The 25199-nt window shown below is 40.2% G+C and overlaps 1 protein-coding gene across 50 annotated transcripts in view; it reads left to right on the top strand.

Moving 5' to 3' along the window:
* Positions 1-25199, top strand: part of NEB (nebulin) — a 101075-nt gene that overhangs the window by 35762 nt on the left and 40114 nt on the right. For 39 of the 50 annotated variants that reach the window (XM_051810129.1, XM_051810123.1, XM_051810138.1 and 36 more), the window contains 40 exons: positions 658-762; positions 1430-1537; positions 1644-1955; positions 2425-2628; positions 2948-3052; positions 3539-3646; positions 4516-4827; positions 5298-5501; positions 5821-5925; positions 6413-6520; positions 7155-7466; positions 7923-8126; positions 8876-8980; positions 9148-9255; positions 9384-9695; positions 10326-10529; positions 10688-10792; positions 12017-12124; positions 12296-12607; positions 13479-13682; positions 13882-13986; positions 14538-14642; positions 14731-15042; positions 15334-15438; positions 15692-15790; positions 15966-16067; positions 16408-16515; positions 17322-17633; positions 17738-17842; positions 17927-18031; positions 18426-18530; positions 19428-19535; positions 19620-19733; positions 20700-20897; positions 21919-22023; positions 22668-22772; positions 22853-22957; positions 23434-23541; positions 24216-24329; positions 24742-24939. In XM_051810129.1, coding sequence (XP_051666089.1) covers positions 658-762; positions 1430-1537; positions 1644-1955; positions 2425-2628; positions 2948-3052; positions 3539-3646; positions 4516-4827; positions 5298-5501; positions 5821-5925; positions 6413-6520; positions 7155-7466; positions 7923-8126; positions 8876-8980; positions 9148-9255; positions 9384-9695; positions 10326-10529; positions 10688-10792; positions 12017-12124; positions 12296-12607; positions 13479-13682; positions 13882-13986; positions 14538-14642; positions 14731-15042; positions 15334-15438; positions 15692-15790; positions 15966-16067; positions 16408-16515; positions 17322-17633; positions 17738-17842; positions 17927-18031; positions 18426-18530; positions 19428-19535; positions 19620-19733; positions 20700-20897; positions 21919-22023; positions 22668-22772; positions 22853-22957; positions 23434-23541; positions 24216-24329; positions 24742-24939 — 6363 coding nt within the window. The remainder of the gene's footprint in view (positions 1-657; positions 763-1429; positions 1538-1643; positions 1956-2424; positions 2629-2947; positions 3053-3538; positions 3647-4515; positions 4828-5297; positions 5502-5820; positions 5926-6412; positions 6521-7154; positions 7467-7922; positions 8127-8875; positions 8981-9147; positions 9256-9383; positions 9696-10325; positions 10530-10687; positions 10793-12016; positions 12125-12295; positions 12608-13478; positions 13683-13881; positions 13987-14537; positions 14643-14730; positions 15043-15333; positions 15439-15691; positions 15791-15965; positions 16068-16407; positions 16516-17321; positions 17634-17737; positions 17843-17926; positions 18032-18425; positions 18531-19427; positions 19536-19619; positions 19734-20699; positions 20898-21918; positions 22024-22667; positions 22773-22852; positions 22958-23433; positions 23542-24215; positions 24330-24741; positions 24940-25199) is intronic. The other 11 variants (XM_051810126.1, XM_051810128.1, XM_051810130.1 and 8 more) reach the window with 11 other exon arrangements.

The raw sequence follows: 25199 nt of genomic DNA, 5'->3' as shown, positions 1-25199 counted from the left end.
TTCCAGCACAGCGAGGCTTTACAAGTGTAAGTTCCATTCTTGGTAATCAACAGGTATCGTATTTTCAGCAGTTGGTAATGTAATAATATCTTCCAAGTTACTGAGCTAATTCCCAGTTATCAATTGGGAAGCTTTCCAAATACTATGCTGTGTGTCTAATAATGTGTTACCTAACTTCCATCTAATTTTAAATATAGCAAGTTCTCTGATAAATCCAATAATTTACCAAATTTACCTTGTAATCTAGAAGTTAATAAATTACCAGTTTTAGGGCAGTCTTTGAAGTACCCATATTTTAAACAATTCAGCATAGTACTTAAAATATGAGCTTAGGCCCTGATCTCAATCCTATTTATGTCAATCAGCTCATTTTCTCTTTCAAACAGGCCTTGTTCTTAGAGTTTAGGTCTCTGTGTGTCTGATTAGCTTTCTGTGCCTTTTTTCTAAACATCTTTCTCACAGAATCCTTTCTAGGTTGTTAATTTTTAACCTGGAATTTACGTATCTAGAGGGGTGAATTTAGAATCTCATGGCTGCATAAGAAATAAGGATTTTTTAGACTTTGGCTACAGATCTGTAATTCTCCTGGTGTTCTAGGAGATCTCTTAGTAGTCACTGTTTTTTTTTCCCTTTTAACACATATTATTTCTCCTGCAGCGTTTGTACACTGAGGCCTGGGATAAAGACAAGACACAAATCCACATAATGCCTGACACTCCTGAAATCACACTGGCAAGAGAGAACAAGAAAAACTACAGCCAGGTGAGTGTGTGAGCTCTGCAAATGTAACAGCTCTGTGCATGGCTGCACCAGGAATGTTCTGGTGAACCTTTTATAGCTGACACCCTCACTTTCCATAGTAACTCCCATATTTATCCTCGAAAACGTGACTGTAAAATCATGGTTTGCATATCTGTAGTAGTGCATACATAGACCAGTGAGCACTACTGAGAATAAATTCCATGGGAAATTAGTCTGAACTTTTAGGAGTCATTTCTGCTAGTGTTTGAATCGTTGGGAAGGCACAAAATTAATTCCAACACTGGAAATACCAGAAAGATGATTTCAATCCTGAAAAGCTGTGATCCCAGTGTTAGTTTTGGCAAAAAACCCTCACATTAGTAAAAGGTGGCTTTTAAAAGTAGGTTTTACTCCCCTTGAATAGAAGAATAGTTTAGCTCTCAAACTGTAGTCAATGTTATGTTATTTAAAGTAGTAACAGAAAAATTCATAAACAAATGTTTTTAGCGAAATCTTCCTTTAACATGAGTTGGTGTCAACTGTTGATATGGAACTCTGAGTTAAAGTTAAATAAAGCTGAGTTAGAATGAATCAACATAATTTTTAAATCTGCTTCCAAACAGTTTGTTTTGCATAGAATTTAATATGTGGAACTTATATGAATCCCATTGTTTAATTCCTTCCCTAGAAACAATACAGACAGGCCATGGAAGATTCAAAGAAGAAAGGCTACGATTTGAGAGTTGATGCCATCCCCATTCAAGCGGCCAAGGCATCCAGGCAAATTGCCAGTGATGTAAGAATCCACTTTTTCTCTTCCTTTGTATGTTGACATCTCAGCTCTGCAACCTGGAAGTTGTCAGAGGTGAGCTGGAAATACAACATCTTGTTCTGTATTTCAGTACAAGTACAAGGAAGGGTATCGGAAGCAGCTGGGCCACCACATCGGGGCCCGCAACATCGAGGACGACCCCAAGATGGTGTGGTCAATGCACGTGGCCAAGATCCAGAGTGACAGGGAGTACAAGAAGGACTTTGAGAAGACCAAGACAAACTTCAGCAGCCCTGTGGACATGCTGGAGATCGTGTTGGCCAAGAAGTGCCAGGGGCTGGTGAGCGACATCGACTACCGGCACTACCTGCACCAGTGGATCTGCCTGCCCGACCAGAACGACGTGATCCACGCCAGGGAAGCCTATGACCTGCAGAGTGATGTGAGCAAATCCTCACATTTGTAACACATAATTAGAGATACAGGGTCTTCTACACTAATTTTTCAAATATACATTATATGCCTGAGTCACTTCATCAGATTTGTTGGTGAAGGTGGAATGTTCATTATACCATCACATTTATGTTTAATTGTATTGCCTTTGTTCTTAACCTGAGGCATAATTTTATTTCATCAAAATTATGTTTTATCCCATTTTCCTCAATCCTTAACATGAGGTGTAATTCGTGTGTAACTCTGGTATTTGTGATGTGCTCCAATAATTCTGCTCTTTTTTGTTATTTAATCATTATTTTACTTCATCTTCAAAAATAACACGTGTTTTCAAAACCATATCCTGCTACTATAGGGAAACGTGCAATTGCTCTCATAGTCTGGGATGTGCTTATTTATAATTCTTTTAATATTTGATCACACTTGCCCCTATATAACAGGCTTTCAAATCTTTTCAGGCTGTTTACAAATCAGACCTGCAGTGGCTGCGGGGCATTGGTTGGGTGCCCATTGGTTCCTTGGAAGTGGAGAAGGCCAAGAAGGCTGGGGAGATCCTGAGTGACAAAATCTACCGTCAGCACCCGGACACCATCAAGTTCACCAGCATCCCAGACTCCCTGCCGATGGTGTTGGCCAAGCAGAACGCGGACACCATGAACAAGGTGAGTCCTGGTTGGATTAGGTGACACATCAGCAGCCTGTGCCTAAACCCCAGGGACAGGACTAGAGCTGTACTGGGCCCAAGCAATGCTGAAGTGGTTTATTCATTCTCCTCAATCAATGTGACCATTTCCTAAGTGTTGTTACATTCCCTCAGATAAATTCTCCCTTTGTTGCTGTTATCTCTGCCTAATTACCTACCCATTTATCCATGTTATATTTCCTATATTTTTACCTGTTATGCTCCATGTTTTCCCTGATTCTTGAGATATTACCCTCTCTTGGAATGCCATATTTACCTCTTCCTCTCTTCCCTCTCAGCGTTTATACACTGAAGCCTGGGATAAAGACAAGACCTCGATTCATGTCATGCCTGACACCCCAGAAATCCTGCTGGCCAAACAAAACCGAGTGAACTACAGTGAGGTGAGGGAAACTGAGGGGGTGAGACAACTAAAGGGTTTCTGGCAAGTACAATCTTGTCATCTCTGACTTTCAGTTAATATAAAAATATTGTCAGGTTGCTTAGTTTCACAAATAACCAGTTCCAGTGCTGAAATTAGAGTTGTTCTTTCAATAGAATTGACCTCCTGAATACCTATTTAGCTTTTTAAAAGATATTACCTGCCATAATCAAGAAATCATTTCTACAGCAAGATGTGGAAATAAATATATTTTCTTTCCCTTCCTTGAATTATTTCCATTTCCCAAATGTCTACAATAACGTTATAAGGTCTTTGAAATCTGCATTTTGTTATTTTCTAGAGAAGATAGAGCTGTATTCAAGTTATTTAAGTTGCCTGAAGATCAAATATATTGTTTGAGGACTTGAATAATTTTCTTACTCAGATGTGCTTAACTGAAATGCAGTTTGGTTTTTGAAACTAAAATGTGATTTTGTTTTTCTCTCAGAAAATGTACAAACTGGCCTTGGAGGAATCGAAGAAGAAGGGCTATGATCTGCGTTTTGATGCCATTCCCATTCAATCTGCCAAAGCCTCCAGAGAGATTGCCAGTGATGTAAGCAGGGGTATTTTTATGGATTTGGAATATCAAAAAAGAATTAGAGTGTTTGTTCCTTTCTTTGTTCATGTCCTACTTTACATGATAGAATAGATAGAATTAAATCCCAGATTCTACCACATGCCCTTAGTGCATGAAAGGAATTAGTACATAAAAGGAGTGGGTAGCCAGTATCTTTATGCATGAGGTTTATATCACTGAAATAAATAGATGGAATAATATGAGGATTATTTATATGCCCCCTGCAATAGTTCCACGATCTCCATGGATGTTCAAATAGGAAGATCAAAAAGGCATTTGAGACAGTGCTAGGGTTTGTCAAAATAATTTCTGATTCAAAAAATACTTCTGTTTAAGTGTCACGTTCAAGATGTCTGAACACAAAAACAGGGGTAAAACTATGTAATGGCTAGGACAGGTTTTGCTTCTGGGATGAGGCAACATCACTAAGAGAGGGAGAAAAACAGATTTTTATGCTCTTTCTTTTTCTGTCATGATTGATATTGTATCACATTAGATATTGTATTTAGACCAACTCATATCATCTTCATTCAGGTGTTTTGTACAAAGGTTTTAAAATAAGTTAATACTTATAATTTAGTCCTAACAATAAAAGAATGAGGAATAACAAACTTATTGGAATGTGGTGTTACAAGTTTAGTGAATTGAACCTGTGATATAGGTATATAAAAAATGTGAGATAACTATATCTGATAAAAGTGCCTTTTCTGTGAAGATCAATCCAATAGTAGAAAGAGCTGAATAATATTTTTATTGCAACAAAATACTAAGGAATATTTTAAACTGTTTGAATTATTTATTAACTTACCAGTACACCAAGTGACTCTGAATATCCTTTGTTTCAGTACAAGTACAAGGAAGGGTATCGGAAGCAGCTGGGCCACCACATCGGGGCCCGCAACATCGAGGACGACCCCAAGATGGTGTGGTCGATGCACGTGGCCAAGATCCAGAGTGACAGGGAGTACAAGAAAGCCTTTGAGAAGACCAAGACAAACTTCAGCAGCCCTGTGGACATGCTGGAGATCGTGTTGGCCAAGAAGTGCCAGGGGCTGGTGAGCGACATCGACTACCGGCACTACCTGCACCAGTGGATCTGCCTGCCCGACCAGAACGACGTGATCCACGCCAGGGAAGCCTATGACCTGCAGAGTGATGTGAGCAAATCCTTACATTTGTAACACATAATTAGAGATGCAGGGTCTTCTACACTCTTAATTTTAAAATATACATTATATGCCTTAGTCGCTTCATCAGATTTGTTGGAGGAGGTGAAGTGTTCATTACACCATCACATTTATGTTTAATTGTATTGCCTTTGTTGTTAACCTGAGGTGTAATTTTATTTCATCAAAATTATGTTTTATCCCATTTTCCTCAGTCCTTAACCTGAGGTGTAATTTGTGAGTAATTCTGGTATTTGTGGTGTGCTTCAATAACTCTGCTCTTTTTGTTATTTAATTATTATTTTACTTCATCTTCAAAAATAACAAGTATTTTCAAAAACATATCCTGCTACTATGGGGAAACATGCAATTGCTCTCATAGTCTGGGATGTGCTTATTTATAATCCTTTTAATATTTGATCACACTTGCACCTATATAACAGGCTTTCAAATCTTTTCAGGCTGTTTACAAATCAGACCTGCAGTGGCTGCGGGGCATTGGTTGGGTGCCCATTGGTTCCTTGGAAGTGGAGAAGGCCAAGAGGGCTGGGGAGATCCTGAGTGACAAAATCTACCGTCAGCACCCGGACACCATCAAGTTCACCAGCATCCCAGACTCCCTGCCGATGGTGTTGGCCAAGCAGAACGCGGACACCATGAACAAGGTGAGTCCTGGTTGGATTAGGTGACACATCAGCAGCCTGTGCCTAAACCCCAGGGACAGGACTAGAGCTGTACTGGGCCCAAGCAATGCTGAAGTGGTTTATTCATTCTCCTCAATCAATGTGACCATTTCCTAAGTGTTGTTACATTCCCTCAGATAAATTCTCCCTTTGTTGCTGTTATCTCTGCCTAATTACCTACCCATTTATCCATGTTATATTTCCTATATTTTTACCTGCTATGCTCCATGTTTTCCCAGATTCTTGAAATATTACCCTCTCTTGGAATGCCATATTTACCTCTTCCTCTCTTCCCTCTCAGCGTTTATACACTGAAGCCTGGGATAAAGACAAGACCTCGATTCATGTCATGCCTGACACCCCAGAAATCCTGCTGGCCAAACAAAACCGAGTGAACTACAGTGAGGTGAGGGAAACTGAGGGGGTGAGACAACTAAAGGGTTTCTGGCAAGTACAATCTTGTCATCTTAGACTTTCAATCAATAGTAGAATACTATTGTCAAGTTGTTCAGTGTCAGAAATTGCCAGTTCCAGTGCTGAAATCAGATTTCTTCTTTCACTGGAATTTTTCTCCTGGGTATCTAATTGGGCTTTTAAAAGATATTTTCTACCATAAATGAGAAATCATTTATATAGCAAGTTGTGAAATAAATAATTTAACTTTTTAAATGTTCCTTTCTTTGCCTTCCCTACATGCTTTCCATTTTCCAAGGGTCTCCAATATAATTACAAAGTCTCTGAAATCTGCATTTTTTTGTTTTCTAGAGAACAATATCGAAATGGCCTGAAGATTAACAGTATTGTTTAGGGACTTCATTTGTTCTGTTACAGAGTTGTGCTTAACTGAAGCATAATTTGCTTTAGGAACTAAAATGTGGGTTTTTTTCTCACAGAAAATGTACAAACTGGCCTTGGAGGAATCGAAGAAGAAGGGCTATGATCTGCGTTTTGATGCCATTCCCATTCAATCTGCCAAAGCCTCCAGAGAGATTGCCAGTGATGTAAGCAGGTTTTGTTATTTCCAGATGGATTTGGGAATGGCAAAGGATCAGAATGTTGTCTGTTAATGTCATACTTCATGGAATAACTAATACTGAAGTCTATTTTCATAGTGATTCTACCCCATGCCTTCAGTGCATGAAAAGAAGGGGTAGCCAATATTTTATGCAGGAGGTTTATATCACTGTAATAAATAAATAGGATAATGTGAGGATTATTTATATGTCCCCTGTAATAGTTCCATTTATGTCCATGGATGTTTAAGTAGGATAATCAAAAAGATGTCTACGCTAGAGTTAGTCAAGGTAATTCCTGATTCAGAATAGGAAATACTTTAAAATCTCTCCCCAAAAGAGACATATTAGTAAATCAATTCTAGAAGTTCAAATGCTTGTTTTTTTCCAGTGGAAAAATATATTCTGTAAAAGTGCCATACTCACATTCAAAATGTCTCAGTATGGAGCCAGGAAAAAATATATGCAATGACTAGGACAGGTTTTGCATTGAGGATGAGGCAACATCACTAAGAGACAGAGGATAACAGATTCTTATGCTCCTTGTTTTTCTATCAAGATTGGTATTTAAATGGCTTGTGTTAAAATTTTATATATATACATTTTTCGTTCTGTATTTCAGTACAAGTACAAGGAAGGGTATCGGAAGCAGCTGGGCCACCACATCGGGGCCCGCAACATCGAGGACGACCCCAAGATGGTGTGGTCGATGCACGTGGCCAAGATCCAGAGTGACAGGGAGTACAAGAAGGACTTTGAGAAGACCAAGACAAACTTCAGCAGCCCCGTGGACATGCTGGGAGTGGTGTTGGCCAAGAAATGCCAAGTGTTGGTGAGCGACATTGACTACCGGCACTACCTGCACCAGTGGATCTGCCTGCCCGACCAGAACGATGTGATCCACGCCAGGGAAGCCTATGACCTGCAGAGTGATGTGAGCAAATCCTCACATTTGTGATAATAATTAAAGATACAGGGTCTTCTAAACTCTTAATTTTTCAAATATACATTATATGCCTTAGTTACTTCATCAGATTTGTTAGTGGAGGTGAAATGTTCATTACACCATTGAATTTATGTTTAATTGTATTTCCTTTGTTCTTAACCTGAGGTGTAATTTTATTTCATCAAAATTTATGATTAATTGTATTCCTCAGTCCTTAACCTGAAGTGTAATTTATGAGTAACTCTGATGTTTGTGGTGTGCTCCAATAACTCCATTCTTTTTGTTATTTTGCTTCATCTTCAAAAATAACAAGTGTTTTCAAAACCATATCCTGCTACCAGAAACACACACAGTTGTTCATATTGACTAAGATGTGCTTATTTATAGTTATTTTAATTCTGAATCACATTTGCACCTATATAACGGACTTTCAAATCTTTTCAGGCTGTTTATAAATCAGACCTGCAATGGCTACGAGGTATTGGATGGGTTCCTATTGGTTCCTTGGAAGTGGAGAAAGCCAAGAGAGCTGGAGAAATCCTGAGTGACAGGAAGTACCGTCAACCTGCAGACAAAATCAAATTTACCAGTGTGACAGACTCCTTGCCCATGGTCTTAGCCAAGCAAAATGCTGAGATAATGAACAAGGTGAGATGTTTTTTGTTTTTTTCTTGTCAAAATCACCAGCATTACCAGCTGATAGAACTTGTTCATGAGGCGAGAAATACAACATACAAAGTAAGACTGAAGACTTTTGCTGTGGACTTAAAATGAAAGTCCAAATTCAGCCATTGTACAGGAAAGCTCTTATTTTAGGACTCTTTGTCTGAACTGAGCACTTGGTAAAAATGTACAGAAAGAAGTCACCTAAATCACTTATTTTTTAACAGTGCTGCTGAATGATGAACAAGTTATGAGGAAACAGCTGATGTTCTCTGGAAGTGAAGTTTCTGCAATGTATCTCAGAGCTGGAGGATAAAATCACCAAGTACCTCCTCCTGCTCCTTTTTAAGGAACAGAATCAAACAACTTATACAGACACAGCAGAATAATGAATACAGTTTTCCTCTTACAGCAGTTTCTCAGCAATTCAAAATCAACCAACTGCTGCACCAACTTAGCCTGAGAAATAAGGACAAAATTTCCTTCTTGAGCTGTTCAGTCAGAACCTTTGCTGAATCAGGGTATTTTATTGCTTGAACTACCCACAACAGTCTGTAAAATAATTTATTTGGACAAATGTATTAGTTTGGTTATATATCTATATATAGTTCTCCTTCAAGGTTACTTTTCTATCATGGATATATTTTTTATCACTGCTGCTTTCAAATCCGTGGTGTTTCCATCACAACACACATAAAGGAATGTTTCTAAAGGACTGTTTTCCTCTCTCGTAGCGTTTGTACACAGAAGCCTGGGATGCAGACAAAAAAACCATCCATGTCATGCCTGACACACCAGATATTCTGTTAGCCAGGGCCAACGCAGCCAACGTCAGCAAGGTAAGAACATTTACACATTTACTAAGCTAAGGGAAATTCAGAATTAAGGAAGCATTTCTTTAACTATAAAGAATTACACATTGATGAAAATTTTGAGGAAAAAATTATGGAATGTAGAAACCCCTTGTTAAATATTGATAAGCCATTTTCTGTCTTCTCTTGTGTAGAAACTTTATGTACAAGCCTGGGAAGAGGCCAAGAAGAAGGGTTATGACATGAGAGCAGATGCAATTCCAATCCAAAGTGCCAAGGCATCGAGAGATATCGCGAGTGATGTACGCTCTTCCTCATGCATTTTCAGTTACCTGGAAAACAGGAATATGTATCTTTGTGATCAGCAGTGATATGAAATTATGGGACATTCGCCCCAGCTTCTGCTAATACTTCTTTTTGTGTTTCTTAGTACAAATACAAACAAGCCCATGAGAAGCAGAAGGGGCACTACATCGGGCTCCCCAGTGCCAAGGACGACCCCAAGCTGGCGCTGGCCGCGCGGGCCATGGCGCTGCAGAACGACCGCCTCTACAAGAAGGGCTACCACGATTCCAAGACCCAGATCCACATTCCCATGGATGCCCTGTCAGTGCAGGCAGCCAAGGAGTGCCAGACACTGGTCAGTGACATTAACTACAAGCAGTACCTGCACCAGTGGACGTGTCTTCCTGACCAGAACGACGTCATCCACGCTCGGCAGGCCTACGACCTGCAGAGCGACGTGAGTGGGAATAACTTCGGGAAAGCTTTGTGTCTGTGGCTCTGTTTGATAGTGACTGGCTAAATATCCAATCAAATGCACATTCATAAGCCTACACTCTGTCCTGCTGTGTTTATTTTGTCCTTTCCAAATCAGCAGTGCTTTCTGCCTGGGGGCCAAAAATATTCTGGGTGGTTCATAAAGAGGCTGTGTTTCTTTGGGCTGTTATAGAATGTTTGTTCGCAGCCTGCTTGCAGATTATGCCCCTGGTTTGCACATAGCAAGTGTCTTAAAAGTATCTTTGTTGCTGTGAAAATCGGGGGTTTTGCTGTGTGTGGAAAGCACCTGATACATCACAGTGTCATTGGCTGTTTGTTGTGTAACTATGTGAGAAGAAATCTGGGGAAAGCTTTATGGGAAGTCTCTGCATAAAGAGTTGGAACCACAGAATTCCAGAATGGTTTGGGTTGGAAGGGACCTTAAAGATCATCTCATTCCAGCCCCCAAGGTCAGGGACACCTTCCAGTAGAACAGGTTACTCAGAGCTTCATCCACACTGGTTTTGAACATCTCCAGGGATGGAGAATCCAGAACCCTTCTGGGCATAAAGAGTTGTCTGTGCAATGCCAGTAACCCTTGGTTTGTTTGCAGCACGTGTACAAGTCTGACCTGGAATGGTTGAGAGGCATTGGCTGGCTCACAGAAGGGTCTGTGGATGTGGTGAAAGCCAAGAAGGCCCAGGAGCTCCTCAATGACCGGTTGTACCGCACGCGGCCCGAGCAGCTCAAGTTCACCAGCATCACTGACTCCCCTGACGTTGTCCTGGCCAAGACCAACGCCATGCAGCTCAGTGATGTAAGCTCACCTTGCACCTCCCTTTCACTTCTGAGGTGGCATTTCTTCTCTTTGTGGTGGGCAGTAGAACTGGAAATTAGTCACTGGAATTACCCAAGAATTCCCGTTGGTGTTTTAACCCCCACGGTGAAGTGCCATTTTTCTTCCTTTCTCCTCAGCGTCTGTATCGTGAGGCCTGGGATAAAGACAAGACACAGATCTCTCTACCTTCTGACACTCCTGTAATGCTGCAGTCCAAAGTCAACGCTCTCAACATCAGCAACGTAAGAGAATTAAATGAAATGCTTGTGAAGAGTTAGAAAGTTAACAATGACAATTGTTCTTCTGGTTTTCGGCCTGTGTCTTTTAGGTTTTGCTGTAAATAGTGGTGCACAAACACCGTCTTCTAATGTGCTTGTAAACAAGAAATTACATTCAGGGGCTCTTTAGGCTGAGAGGTTGTGAGTTTGTGAGCAAACTCCAAAGTTCAAAGCAAATTCTCCATGGAAGAGTTTTTGGAGTTTGCAGACTCCTCAACCCTGACAGGTTTTGCAGACTTGTGTAGTTTCACCCACTAGTTTTATGGGATTTACACACTGGAGATTTTGTACAGCTGGAAACATTTCCTATTTTGCATTTCCAGCAGGTTTTGACAGGGGCTTTGCCTGGAACATGTGTTTCCTCCCAGCCTGTCTTGCTGTTGATAGCATTAAATGTTTTTCAAAAGCACCTGATGTGACTGGATTAGGCATGAAATATTTCAAGTGCTATTGCAAAAGACATTTCACTTCCCCTGTTTTTGTCTTTCTTGTGCTTTGACTACTGTTTTTTTCTGAGTTTCTTATAGTCTGAGTCGCAATAGCATTTGGTTTCTGAATTTTCACAGATGTTAAAAATAAAAAATCCTTCATTTACCCACTTGTGCTTATGACAGAGTTGCCAGAAGGGCTGACCAAGCTTCTGTGGACTGAGATGCCACAAAGAAGGAGCCCTCATGTTCTTGGGCTTGGTGTCCTGGACAAGTTGGGTGTCTCTAGCACTTTGGTTTCTGCTCAGTCTCAAAAATGGACTGAGCCTCTCTGCCTACACTCACTTTTTTGATAGGACTAAAAAGCTGTGAAAGAAAGAAGTCCCTGGCAGCTGCCAGGAGACTTGAGAACTTAAGGACAGTCTAGATCTATTTTGTCAGTAGAACAGATGTTTTTGTGACCCTGCAGTCAGGTGTGTGTGAGCAGAGCCTCTGGGTCATGCACAATTCAGGGCTGGTCTCTTAGAGGTGACACAGTGAGATGTTCTCAGGAATATTCCTGCTGCCTCTTTGTGTTTTGGATCTGGCACCTGCTTTAAGTCTTGAGTTTTCTCTTAAGACACTTGCCAGGATCATTATTGTAACCCTGCCAGTTACAGGGGCAAACAGGGTAATTCCCAGGGAAGTAGGTTTCGAGGGAAGGAATTTGTACCAAAGAGACTTCATTGTGTTTGACAAAGGTGATTCATTTCCTTTGCAGAAACATTATCAGAAGGCCTGGGATGAGGCCAAGGCAAAGAGCTATGACCTAAGAGCTGATGCCATTCCCATCAAACAAGCCAAGGTCTCCAGGGACATTTGCAGTGAGGTACAGTCCTCTCCTAATGTGGGGGTGGTGTCTGTCTCTGTGTCCAGCTCAGCAGAACTGAGCGAGGTTCAGTTCGAGGGGCCGAGAGCTTGGGAAGCTGCAAACCCTTTTGTTTGGTGGTCTGTCCAGGTGAGCAATGAGTGACTGCTTGTGTTACCTCTGCACTTCTAGTACAAGTACAAAGAGACCCACGAGAAGCAGAAGGGGCACTACATCGGGCTCCCCAGTGCCAAGGACGACCCCAAGCTGGCGCTGGCCGCGCGGGCCATGGTGCTGCAGAACGACCGCCTCTACAAGAAGGGCTACCACGATTCCAAGACCCAGATCCACATTCCCATGGATGCCCTGTCAGTGCAGGCAGCCAAGGAGTGCCAGACACTGGTCAGTGACATTAACTACAAGCAGTACCTGCACCAGTGGACGTGTCTTCCTGACCAGAACGACGTCATCCACGCTCGGCAGGCCTACGACCTGCAGAGCGACGTGAGTATCTCTAGAGGTGTGGTGGTTGCTACTCTTGCTATTTAATATATTGCAATCTTGATGGTTTGATATTATACCGTTACAACAGATTTATCTTTAGACTGTTTTCTTAAATTTTTTCCAATCTACTCTTTTTCACCTTTAAAAAGCCTTCATTTTTCCTCTAAATTTTATAAAACTTTAGTTGGTATCTGCTGGGTTACATGTCCTTTTGGAGTGGTGTGATCTGGAGAGGATGATGGATTTGTCTCTCTTGCTTTGATGGGGCTTAGGAGTAAAAGCTATTTGCTGCCTGAAATCAGGTGGCTTTTGTTACTCCTGTTTATTTGAGTCAGCTGGAAATAAATATAATTGGAAAAAATCAGTGTAAGGTACAGGTGAAATGTTTTAGTGGCTGATTGAGCAGGAGGGGTCAGTGCAGCTGATTTCCTGACTTGGCTTTGCTGCTTACCAGTCAACCTCAGTCACTGTTCCACTATTCCAATTCTGAGCTTTGAGGTGAGATTCATGTTCCTTGCTTTTTTCCTTGCCAAATTTCCTGGTGGGCATCTTGTTTTTTTGTTTAGACTTGTATAATGTTGAAATGAGGAGTCTTTTAAAATCTTAATATTCATAACCATTAGCAGCAATTCATTTCAGTTGTTTCCCCTCTATTTAACTCCACAAGGTTTAGAAGGTGTTGTTTAAGAAAGGAACTACTTAAAACCTGGTTCCTAGATTTAATTTTACTTATTACAGTGGACATCTCTTGTATGTAAAAAGGATTGATCTATCTCTAGCTAGATATGAAACGTATACTACTTTCTATAATTTAAAATAATGAAGACAGTAATTTTAAACACAAGGTTTTTCTTTTCCATGTCTCCTTTAGGCTGTGTATAAGGCAGACCTGGAGTGGCTCCGTGGAATTGGCTGGTTGCCCAACGAGTCTCCAGAGATTAAGAGAGTGAAGAATGCCCAGGATCTCCTGAGTGACAGCGTGTACCGGACACCCATCAACAGCGTCAAGTTCACCAGTGTGGTGGATTCCCCAGACGTTGTCCTTGCTAAAACAAACGCTGAACAGCTCAGCATCGTATGTAACGACCTCCTTGAGTTCTTAAAGGGAGAAATCTCGCTGCTAAAATATAGAATCAATCAGTGGCATTTTAAGTTCAATGCTTTTCCAAGCTTTTTATTCTTTAGAGATGATAATTCAGCAGAGATTTGTGGGATTTTATGCTGTTGACAAGTGAAATTCCATCATTATAATATAAAATGAACTGTTTTAACAGCCAAAATACAAAGAAGCCTGGGAAAAGGACAAGACCATGATCCATATTATGCCAGACACACCTGAAATCAACCTAGCCAGGGCTAATGCTGTTAATTATAGCCAGGTATGCTTGTCATTGTTTTCTGCATTTTCTACTTTCTACATTATTTCTATTACATTCTACTGTTCTCTACATTTCTCTAAAATAGTGTGTGTGTCCTGTGAATATATCATTCTAAGATGTTGCTTCCAAAGCTGAAGATTAAGTCACGCAAGTCTCATTGAAGTCTGTCCTCATACAGGACTTGCAACATTCCCTTCAAGTATTTAGATATTTTAAAATAAATTCTTGCATAAAACTGTTTAAAAATTATTATTATGAAGCACCATTCAGGTAATATTTTATTGAAATAGATGTGAGCCCAAGGCATATAAATATTTTCTAAGCTTTTACAAACACCCTTCTGTGCTTTATGGGTTGCAAAACTGGTGGTGCAGGCCCTGTGCATGTTTTAAAGGCAGTGAGACTTGCAGCACAATTTATGTCTGGGAGCAGGAGTCATGCACAAAAAAATTCATTGGTATTTCAGCACACAGGTGGCAGGAACTCTGTGTTTCTTTAATGGCAAATGGCAGAGCATTCAGCATATGTGTGGCCTTTTTCTGTCTCTTCAGAAAATGTATAAAGGAGCTTGGGATGAGCTGAAGTCGAGCTACGATTTGAGAGCGGACGCAATCCCCATCAAGACAGCCAAGGCTTCCAGAGAGATTGCCAGTGATGTAAGTGCCAAGAGACATCTGGATCTTCACGTGCTCTGAGAACTATTCATGATACCTGTTATAATGGTGACCTGTGCTCTGTCCCCAGTACAAATACAAACTGGAGCACGAGAAGCAGAAGGGACATTATGTTGGAGTTCCGAACGCCAAAGGAGACTCGAAAATCCAGTTTGCCCTTGATGTAGCCAAAGTTCAGAGCGAACGAGAGTACAAGAAGTACTTTGCCAAGCTGAGGACCCAGTGCCACCTCCCAGCGGATATGATGTCCATCGTGGCAGCCAAGCACGGGCAGACTCTGGTCAGCGACGCCGATTACCGGACGTACCTGCACCAGTGGATCTGCCTCCCGGACCAGAACGATGTCATCCATGCCAGGCAGGCCTACGACCTCCAGAGTGATGTAAGATACCATGAAAACATCCCTTAATGCAGTAATAAGTTGTCTCTTCTTTTTTTTGCTTCAGCAATAAATAGTGGGAACCTGCTGAACTCAGAGAATTGGCTTTGCTCTCTGTTAGGAGTACAAAATATATACCACTTACATTTTGCCAAGTTTAAAGGGTGATAAATTCAGATATAGTGCTCATGTTGGAATTATTGCTCTCCTTTTAGCCACTGGAAGTAAGAACCATTATTTATGGATCTTGCTGGAGCTGTAGCTAACAGCAGGGACCCTATTTTGTTTTCCCAGGCTGTTTATAAAGCTGATTTGGAATGGCTGCGGGGCATTGGATGGCTGCCAAATGATTCCCTTGAAGTCAAACACGTCAAATATGCTGGAGATCTCTTGAGTGAGGTAACAAAATGGCTTTCAATACTACGATTTTCTTCAGGGTATTAGTCATCCAAAACATTTTACATGGTTAAATACATTGGTTTGTTTCTAATGAAAAAGACAACTGTAGTATTTGCACAACATTCATTGTGCATGGAGAGTTTTACTTCCACGTAAACCTCCTTGTCTTGAGCCTGTATTCAGAACTGCTGTGTTAGCCAGGAAATATTCCAGGGGGATCTGACTGTTCTTTCCTTTCTTTCCTCTTGCACAGAAAAAGTACCGCACAAAGGCTGAAACTCTTCCCTTCACCGCGGTGGCCGACAGGGTTGATTATGTCACAGCGAAGAACAGTGGGGAGATTCTCAGTGATGTGAGTTTGCTCCCAGGGGTCTGGGCTACATTTAACTTCTAGGACTCTGTACTTAATGTGTTTTGTCTAATAACCCTGCAAATTCAGGGCTTTGCACAGTATTTCGTGCATAAATTATGTGTGTTCCAAAGTCTGTGGTGGTGCTACAAGGCAGTTGTGTCTTTCTCTGTTCTAGATTAAATACCACAAAGCCTGGAATGAGGCCAAGTCCAATTATACCCTGACAGATACACCACAGCTGGATATGGCCCGGGAGGCAGCCAGGATTCTAAATCAGGTACATGATCCCTCCTTGACAGTTTCCACTCACATTAATAACTCTTTTATGGTATTTAGAAAATCTACTTTATTAAGAACAACCCAAAGGAAGGATTTGTTATTGTTATACTTTAATATAGGTCACACATATAGAATGGTTTGGGTTGGAAGGGACCTTAAAGCTCATCTTTTTCCACCCCCTGCCATGGGCAAGGACACATTCCAATAGACCAGGTTGCTCCAAGCCCTGTCCAACCTGGCCTAGAAATACATATATATATATATATACACACATACACACACTGTGATAGTTATCAATATAGTAGTGTTGAATTCCTCCTCACTTTTATTTTCCACAGAGTTTATATAAGGAAAGTTGGGAGAAAGAAAAAGCCACTGGGTACCTGTTACCTCCTGACACGATTCAGATCTCTCATGCCAAGCACTCGAGCGATGTCCAGAGTGAGGTAATGATTTTTCTCCTTAGGAAAACAAGTGCTTGGAAGCCTGAAACGTTAAAGGCCTTGGAAATACAACAGACTTAGAAAGCTTTCAGTTTGGGGTAACATCCAGACTTTTCATGAGCCACCATCCTCCAAAGAATTCAACCATCTTGGTGATAATGGGTTTTGGTGCTATCAATGCTGGAAGGTCAGACTGACCCTTCCATATTCACTCTCTCCAGAAACAGTCCTTTCAAAATCAACTGAGGTGGACTTTCATATTTTATAAATGTTAAAAAATTGAAGTGATATTATGATTCTAATATATGGCTCTGATTTCACTTTTTTTGGCTTACTATGGAGGCTTTCTCCTTGAAAACCTGTAAGCAGGTACACACTTTACATTTTCAACTTGTGCATAATGGATATTAAAATTATTACATGATTCTTTTTTGGAATATACATTTTATCAAAATAGTGTGATGTAAATACCTTAAATAAACATCCACTCTTCAGACAGTCTCAAATAATTTGTTACAAAAATGAAACTAAATGCACTTATTAGCAAACATTTCCTCTTGTGTTGACAATACTGATTACTGAAAATTGGTAGCATTTCAGTCTAGAAAATGCGATATTTTGAAGTGGGAGGCCTATAAAAATTAATATTACTGCATGCCTCATATTTTTATCTGGTCATGTACTGAAAACCTAAGGCTGCACTGGACAACTCTCTGTCTCACCTGCTCTTTGTGTAGCTGTTCCCAGGTTAGAACCAGACTGGGCATGACCGATGATGATTTATCCCTATTTCTGCCCTCTTCCATCAGCTGAAATACAAAGCTGAGTATGTGAAGCAGAGAGGTCACTACGTTGGCGTTGCCAAGATGAGGGATGACCCCAAGCTGGTGTGGTACGAGCACGCGGGTGAGATCCAGAACGACCGCCTGTACAAATCCGACTACAACAAAACCAAGTCCAAAATCCACATCCCTGCGGATGCCATGGCAGTTGTGGCAGCAAAGGAAGGTCAGAACTTGGTCAGTGATGTTGACTATCGCCAACGCCTGCACCAGTGGACGTGTCTTCCTGACCAGAACGACATCATCCACGCACGGCAGGCTTACGACCTGCAGAGCGATGTGAGTGATGCTACAGACACACTGGGCCATTCCCACTTAGCATAGTGCATAATTCATCCTGAATTAAATAATTTCCTTCCTTTTCCGTTGTCTTTATGACTCAGAATGTTTACAAATCTGACTTGGAATGGCTCCGTGGCATTGGTTGGATCCCTCTGGATTCGGTGGAGCACAAGAAAGTTAAGACTGCCCAAGAACTGATAAATAAGGTAAGAGAGAATATTTCAGCAGTGGCACAGTGAGCACTGCTTTCTCATGCCCAGTGTTTAAGGTATTATTTCATCTCTTTGCAGAGATCATACACCAAAGAAGCCCTGGATAACTTTTCCAAATACACCAGTGTGGTTGACACTCCCGACATCGTGTTGGCGAAGATGAACTCTGTCAACCAGAGTGATGTATGGACTGTTTCTTATAATAGAAACTTACATACAAGAATTAGTAGATGATTTAATTGTTTCTGCTGAATTATCCTATGTTTAGCCCTATGTGTGTGTGTGAAAATGCTGCTTCATTAATAACGGGCTTTCCTGGGATAAATAAATTTAGTAAGAAGTGATATAAATGAACAACAAAATATTCTAGCCAAAATAATTTAGCATTTTTCTGTAGAAGGATATAACATGTGACTGATTTAGAGTTTACGTAGGTTTTGCTTATGGTAGTTAAAAATTGAGTCTTGTTCTCAGGATATACATAAGAGAAAATTAGTGTCTACTTCCAATAGTTGGACTAGTTGGAATGATGTATTTCTCCTGTGGATTTGACACTGTGTTTGTTTTCTTTTTGTAGCTAAAATACAAAGAAACCTTTAACCTTGAGAAAGGCCAATACATCGGGTCTGACGACACTCCTGCGCTGCACCACGCCAAGGACATGTCCTTACTCCACAGTGAGGTAGGATCCCAAAAATATCCACCTCATCCCTGATTTCTTTGTTTGGAAAGCAACAGAATGTGGAGTGGACTTCAGGAAAATGTTCTACTCCTGTTTCTGCCAGAGGTCTACTGCGTGGCACTGGGAAAGTTATTTAATGTCCAGGTTTGGATCACTGGAATCAGGATAATTTCTTTCCTTTTTAAACTGATTTTAAGCACAGTTGGGTGGTGTTTGGAAGTAGAAGTAGTGGTAGTAGAGTTTGTGTGACAAAACCAATTTATAATTCCATCCAATGATCTCTTCCTTGGCTACTGATGAAATTCACAGTTATTTTTTTTATAAGAAAGGAAAATTGTAGATTAGTTACATTATTAAACAGTTACTTTTGAGTAGTTTCACTGATTTTAATGGGAAACCTCTGTTTTTTGAAAATATAAGTGACCACTCATTCATACAAGTAGAAACTTCATAATTCAATGTGAAGGTAAATATACTTAATATTTAACATAATAAGATGCATTAGAAAAGTGCCACTGACACAGTTAATGTTTCTATAATAAACACCAATATTACTTGCAGATTTTTCACAATTTTGATCACATATCTATAAAATTATCAATCTTAACTCTATACTACACTTTTAAACAAGAGTTCATATCTACATTTTGGATATTTTTGTTACTCTCCTGGATATAAATATAATAAAGAAAGCAGAAATCAGCTCACATTTGTGTTCAGGTACCTTCCTGGCCTGGAACACTTACTCTGCTTGCCTTATACTGCGTAAGTGTCCAAAATAAACGTTAATTTACTTTCTTGGGAACCACTCCATAAAAATAATCTCATTCCATATGTGTTTCTTGGAAGGTATAATTGATTTTTTTTTTTAACAAAACCTGTATGTGCTTTGTCTAGAAACTTTATAAGAAGGCTTGGGAGCTCAGCAAGCCCACTGGATACACTCTGGATGAGAAGTACGTGCCTCTCGTTGGAGCCAAACACGCAAACGATATCAACAGTGAGGTCAGGAATTCTCCATCCTTTCCTTTTTTTCCCCCATCTTTCTGTTAGAATGAACATTAAAACTCCCTCGTGAATATTTTGCAGCGCAAATATAAGGAAATATATGAGAAGCTGAAAGGCCATTACCTGGCTGGGAAGGAAATTGGGGATTTCCCCGCTGTCGTTCACTCGCTGGAATTCCAGAAAATGAGGAGCGCGGTAAGGAGAGAATTACTGGAGCAGATCATCTTCCATTGTCTTTATCTCCCTATTTGTTTCACTAATGAAATTCATTATTTCATTATTCAAACATAAATCCTGCAATGCTTAATAGAATTACAGAATCACAGGGTCATTAAGGTTGGAAAAGACCTCCAAGGTCAAGTTGGACTCATCAAGTCCAACCTGAACATCAATCCACGATAACATCAGTCAAAGTGATTCCAACAAGTTTGCATTTCCTGACTGGTTATTTTATATGTGGGTTAAATAATTGAAGTTGAAATGATTTAGGAGATTAAGGAGGGGCTTGTTTAGTTATTAGATAATAATAGAATAGGAAAGGCAGAATAGAATAGGAAATGAAAGACATAGAAAGACACGGAATGGGAAAAAAATAAAGACATAGAATAGGAAGAAAAGAAAGGTATGGAATAGGAAAAAATATAGATGGACAATAGGAAGAAAAAGATTTCTGTTTCAGTTTAAGAATATGAGGAGTAAGAAATTGGGATTCTTTTGCTTTCCAAATGAAAGCGTAGATTTTGGGTTGAAATAGGAATTTAAGAACTGGAAAAGTAAGTGCATAAGTGGTGTTTTGCTGTTATCACCACTGCACATACAGCAAGTTGTGCAGGGCATAAAATCACTGTAATCCCAAATGTTCTGTCTTTAATTAGATGAAAACCATGTTTGTAGCATAGGACTTTTTAAATCTTGAAGTCTTAATAATTTTCTCGCCAGCTGTTAAAACTGCAAGTGAAGAAGGTCATTCTTGTCCTTCCAGAACCTCATCAGAATAAATGGTGATTAACATCAAAGTTAAGATTTCATGCTGTTGAATCCCATGGGAATTTAGCTACTAAATCCAGAAATAATGTCTCAGATTATGCTGTGGCCTATTAGTCAAAGTTACGCAGAAAATCATTCTTATTTTCTCCCCTTTCCCCAATCCTTCCTTTTTAGTTGGCCTACAGAAAGAATTATGAAGACACCAAGAAAAATGTCCATATTCCAAGTGACATGATGAACCACGTGCTGGCCAAGAAGTGCCAGCAAATCCTCAGTGACCTGGAATACCGAAGTTACTTCCATCAGTGGAATTCTTCCCCTGAAGAAAATGATGTTATTCATGCCAGAAGAGCCCAGGAGATTCTGAGTGATGTATGTTTATCATTTCTGTAAAATCGTAGCATATCCTGAGCTGGAAGGGACCCACAAGGATCATCCAGTCTAACTCCTGACCTTGCACAGGACACCCCAGAAATCCCACCCTGTCCCTCAGAGCATTGTCCAAACACTTCTTGAACTTATTTGACATTATAGTGGTACTTTAAATGTAATTTCTTCCAAGATGTTTAAATATAAAATACTTTCAAGTATCTTCCATAGTATTTAAATATTAAGTTAATAACTGTGGCTTTAGATTCTTAGTAGCACAGTAACAATCACTGCAGCGATCCTTGTGTATTATAATTGGGAATGCTGTAATTAGCACAGGGGCCAGGACAATCCCTCTGGATCCAGTGGGTCTGGAAAAGACTTCTCCTTGTTCCTTTGGTGTTGTGTGAGCCCCCAGAGTGTGAGCTGAGGGAATGGTCTCTGAGCCATAACATGTTCTCATATTCCATGGTCAGCAGTGTCCCAGCTTGGGCCAATCCACTTCCCTAAGGGAATCTGATGGTGTGTTAATTGCCTGGCCTGTTACTATGCAGAATTCTTTGATTTAATTCCCCTTGCAAATCCTGTGGGTAAAAATCCTTCAGCAGACTGTGAGATGGTCTCACATTTAAACTTCCAGATGGATTGGAATTCCTTAGGGATCCTGGTTCAGAGTCAGTGGTGGCCTTCTGCTTTGGATTTGCACTAGTCAAAGACACTGAATAGAGAAAAAAAAAAGCTGTCTTTTTATCAGAGAATCCCAGGCTGGTTGGGGTTGGAAGGGACCTCTGGAGATCATCCAATCCAACCCAGGTTCACCCAGAGCAGGTTGCACAGGATCATGACCAGCTGGGATTCAAATGTCTCCGGAGAAGGAATCTCCACATCCTCTCTGGGCAGCCTGTCCCAGTGCTCCCTCAGCCTGAACAATATTCTCAGGGATAATATTAGTTTTCTTCTTTATTTTCTTCAAGCAGAAGGCAGATTTCTTCCTAACTTAATGTTCTTTTTTACATCCATGTAGGCAGTGTATAAAGATGACTTGAACTGGCTGAAGGGAATTGGATGTTATGTCTGGGATACTCCAGAAATCATACAGGCTAAGAAGTCCTATGACCTCCAGAGTCAAGTAAGTTTGTTTGCCTTGAATAAGTTAAATATAATAATAATAATAATAATAATAATAATAATAATAATAATAATAATAATAATAATAATAATAATAATAATAGTTTAATAATAATAAATATTTATAATACTTGTTTTCTTATGATTCACTGAGATTGACCCCTGTTCTAGTCTAGAGCAGAAAGAAATATTTCCTATTACATCAAAAATATTTTGTTAAATCTGTGATAATACAGTTTTTGAGTTTTGTCTGTAGAGACATCACTTCTGATATTGAAGGAGTAGAAAATTCAGGAGAATGGAGGGACAGCAAGGTTGTGGTTTTTATCAGTGAAAAGATACAACTTTTTCATTTCTGTATGGGCAAGATACCTCAGGGTGACACTTCTGTTGGGAAAATAGTGTCTCCTGCCTTGCTGGTTGTGCTCTTAACCCACCAGCAATGTATTATTTTCACTATTCCTCAGTTCAGACTGGCTTTATATTAAGTATTTCTATTTTATGACCTGTCATTTTTAGAATTGGTCTTAAATTGAGCTGTAATCCTGGGCTTCAGAACTGCTTTTGAAGGAAGCTGGCAGGGAATTCTCAGGTTGTTTTCAGCATTAATGAGTTTTTTGTTTGTTTGTTTGTTTTTTCCCTTAGATAAAATACACATCTGCAGGAAAGGAGAACTTCCAGAACTTCAGTGTGGTCACAGACACCCCTGTCTATGTGACTGCTCTGCAGAGTGCTTTCAACGCCAGCGACGTGAGAACCCCCCCTTCTCCCACTCCCCATCTTCCTTCCAAGAACTGAAATAATTAACTACACCTGGCTTTCATTTCCAGGTGAAATACAAGGAAGAATTCCATAAAACTAAGGACAAGTACACGCCTGTGGCTGAAACAGTGGAGTCTGAAAGAGTTCAGAATTTGAAACATCTTTATAGCAATGTAAGTGTTTCTAAACGGCCTTTTTCCCTCTTAAGGTGCTACTTTTATTTTGCTTGTTTATTGATTCCCTGTGTCTGAAGGTAAATATCCAAACAAGGAGCTTCTCAAAGCCAGTGATAACCCTCTGCACCACTTGACTGTGGAGATGTTTCATTTCAGGCAGAGGGTTTGTTTTCTAACTGTAATTCTAGTCTTGTCAAAATCTGTGCATTAGTAAATGGATTCCCTGAATAAAATTACACCTGGACAAAATCAAAACCTCGTAGGAGAACAAACATGAATAGTCAGAAAGCATTTGATCACCCTTTATGTGCCCTGTCAAGATTAAACTTGATATTAAGCAAGAGTTACAGGGTCTGAATAAAACCCAAAGGGCTTTAGATTCCTACTGAAGTTTCTGCTGATTTCTCTTGGTTGTTGGTTATTACTTAGGAAAAGAAATTTGCCACTCACACAGACTTTCTATTTGCCCACAGAATCTCTACAGGAAAGCCTGGGATAAAGTGAAGGCCACTGGATATGCTCTACCCTCAGATTCCGTAGCCCTGGCACGTGCCAAGGAGCTGAAGCACAATGCCAGCATTGTAAGTGAATTAAATGCTTTATTTTTTATCAGATCATCAGTTATAACAATGAAATCCTTCATGCCTTGCATATACTATAGGTATAAAAAAATTTTAGAAGATTTCATTTATTTTCTCTTTTTAATTGAGATCTAATATGTATCTGTAGATAATTAGTTTTCTGTGATAATCATTTGGATAATTGTCCTTTGTGGCTTCTTGTCATGAAACAAAAAAGTCACATTTTATAGCAGTCAAAACTATCTCTTGGAAGTGTCTGGTTAGGGTTTTTTTAGTCTGAATTTCACGAGCATCCATGTCAGAAAAATGCCCCAAAACCTTTAAATAATACTTTACTAAGTAGAGAAGAACATCTTACAATTTACTGAACTGAGGATTATGAGATCACTCCATGGATCTCTTTAAATGAAAGAGCTGGAACAATAATAAATAAATGCCTTATTCTACATCAATTTCTTTTAAAATCTTTTAGTCAGCTGTTATTTTTAAAACATGATGGTTATGATGTGCTTCCTTTGCCATTTAAGATAAAACAGAAAGCCAAGATTGTGCTTTAGAACCTTTCTCTGCTTGTTGGACTCAACTAAATATATTGTTACTGATGACTTTTGTTCCAAAATTACAGTTGACTCGTTGGAGTCAGTTATTTGTTGCATTTCTTTGCTCCTGCTCAGGTCAAATACCGTGAGGAATATGACAAGTTCAAAGCACTGTACACGATCCCCAAGGGGGTGGAGGATGATCCCAACATGGAACGGTGCCTCAGAGTTGGGAAGCTCAACATTGATGTAAGTGTTGGCTTTGGGTGTGTGTTCTCCTGATAAATCCATGCTTACCTCAGAAGAGACTACTCAAAGAACCCACATTGATCCAGGTGTTCCATTTCCACATGTTTGACAGTGGAATTGCTGAATTCTGAAATACACCTACGAATTTAAGCTATTGACTCAAATGTTACTTTGCTTGCACAGCCAAACCTTTTGTGTGAAGGTGGAACTACACATTCAGCCTCCTTTTAATTCACAAGCAGAAGGAAAATTGCCCAAATCTTATTTTATCAGCCTTGATAAGTTCTGCAAATTATTTTTAGAGCAGGCAGGGTGTAGATTTTACCACGGCCAAAGTGATAGCGATGATTTTCTTCGATTTTACCAACAGTTTATGCTCAGAATCATTGATAACTCTGCTCTAACCCCGCAGAGACTGTACAAAGAGACCTATGAGAAGACTAAAGCCAAGGTGCACATCGTCCCAGACATGATGGACATCATTGCTGCCAAGGATGCTCAGAAGAAGATCAGCGAGGTCGAGTACCGCACCCGCCTCCACGACTGGATGTGCCTCCCAGACCTGCAGGTCAACGCCCACGTCCGCATGGTCACCGACCAAGTCAGCGATGTGAGTGCACAAATCTCGTCTTCCTGGCTCACCTTGCAAAAGATTCTTGGGTTTCTGCTCTGCTGGAAGAAATGATTCAGCAGCTGGACAGCTCTGATGTGGCCACTTGACCCCGTCGTGCTGATTTTGGAACACTTGGCAATGAATGTGTAGTTGAGATGGGGCTTGGTTGCATTGAATCACAGAATCCCAGACTGGTTTGGGTTGGAAGGGACCTTAAAGTCCATCCATTCCCATCCCCCTGCCATGGGCAGGACCTT

This window comes from Manacus candei, unplaced genomic scaffold (genome assembly GCF_025592945.1).
Source record: "Manacus candei isolate 608988 ecotype Guabito, Panama unplaced genomic scaffold, ASM2559294v1 h1tg000077l, whole genome shotgun sequence".
NCBI lineage: Eukaryota > Metazoa > Chordata > Aves > Passeriformes > Pipridae > Manacus > Manacus candei.
Note: the sequence above shows the minus strand (reverse complement) of the source record. Positions and strands in the feature narration are given on the sequence as shown.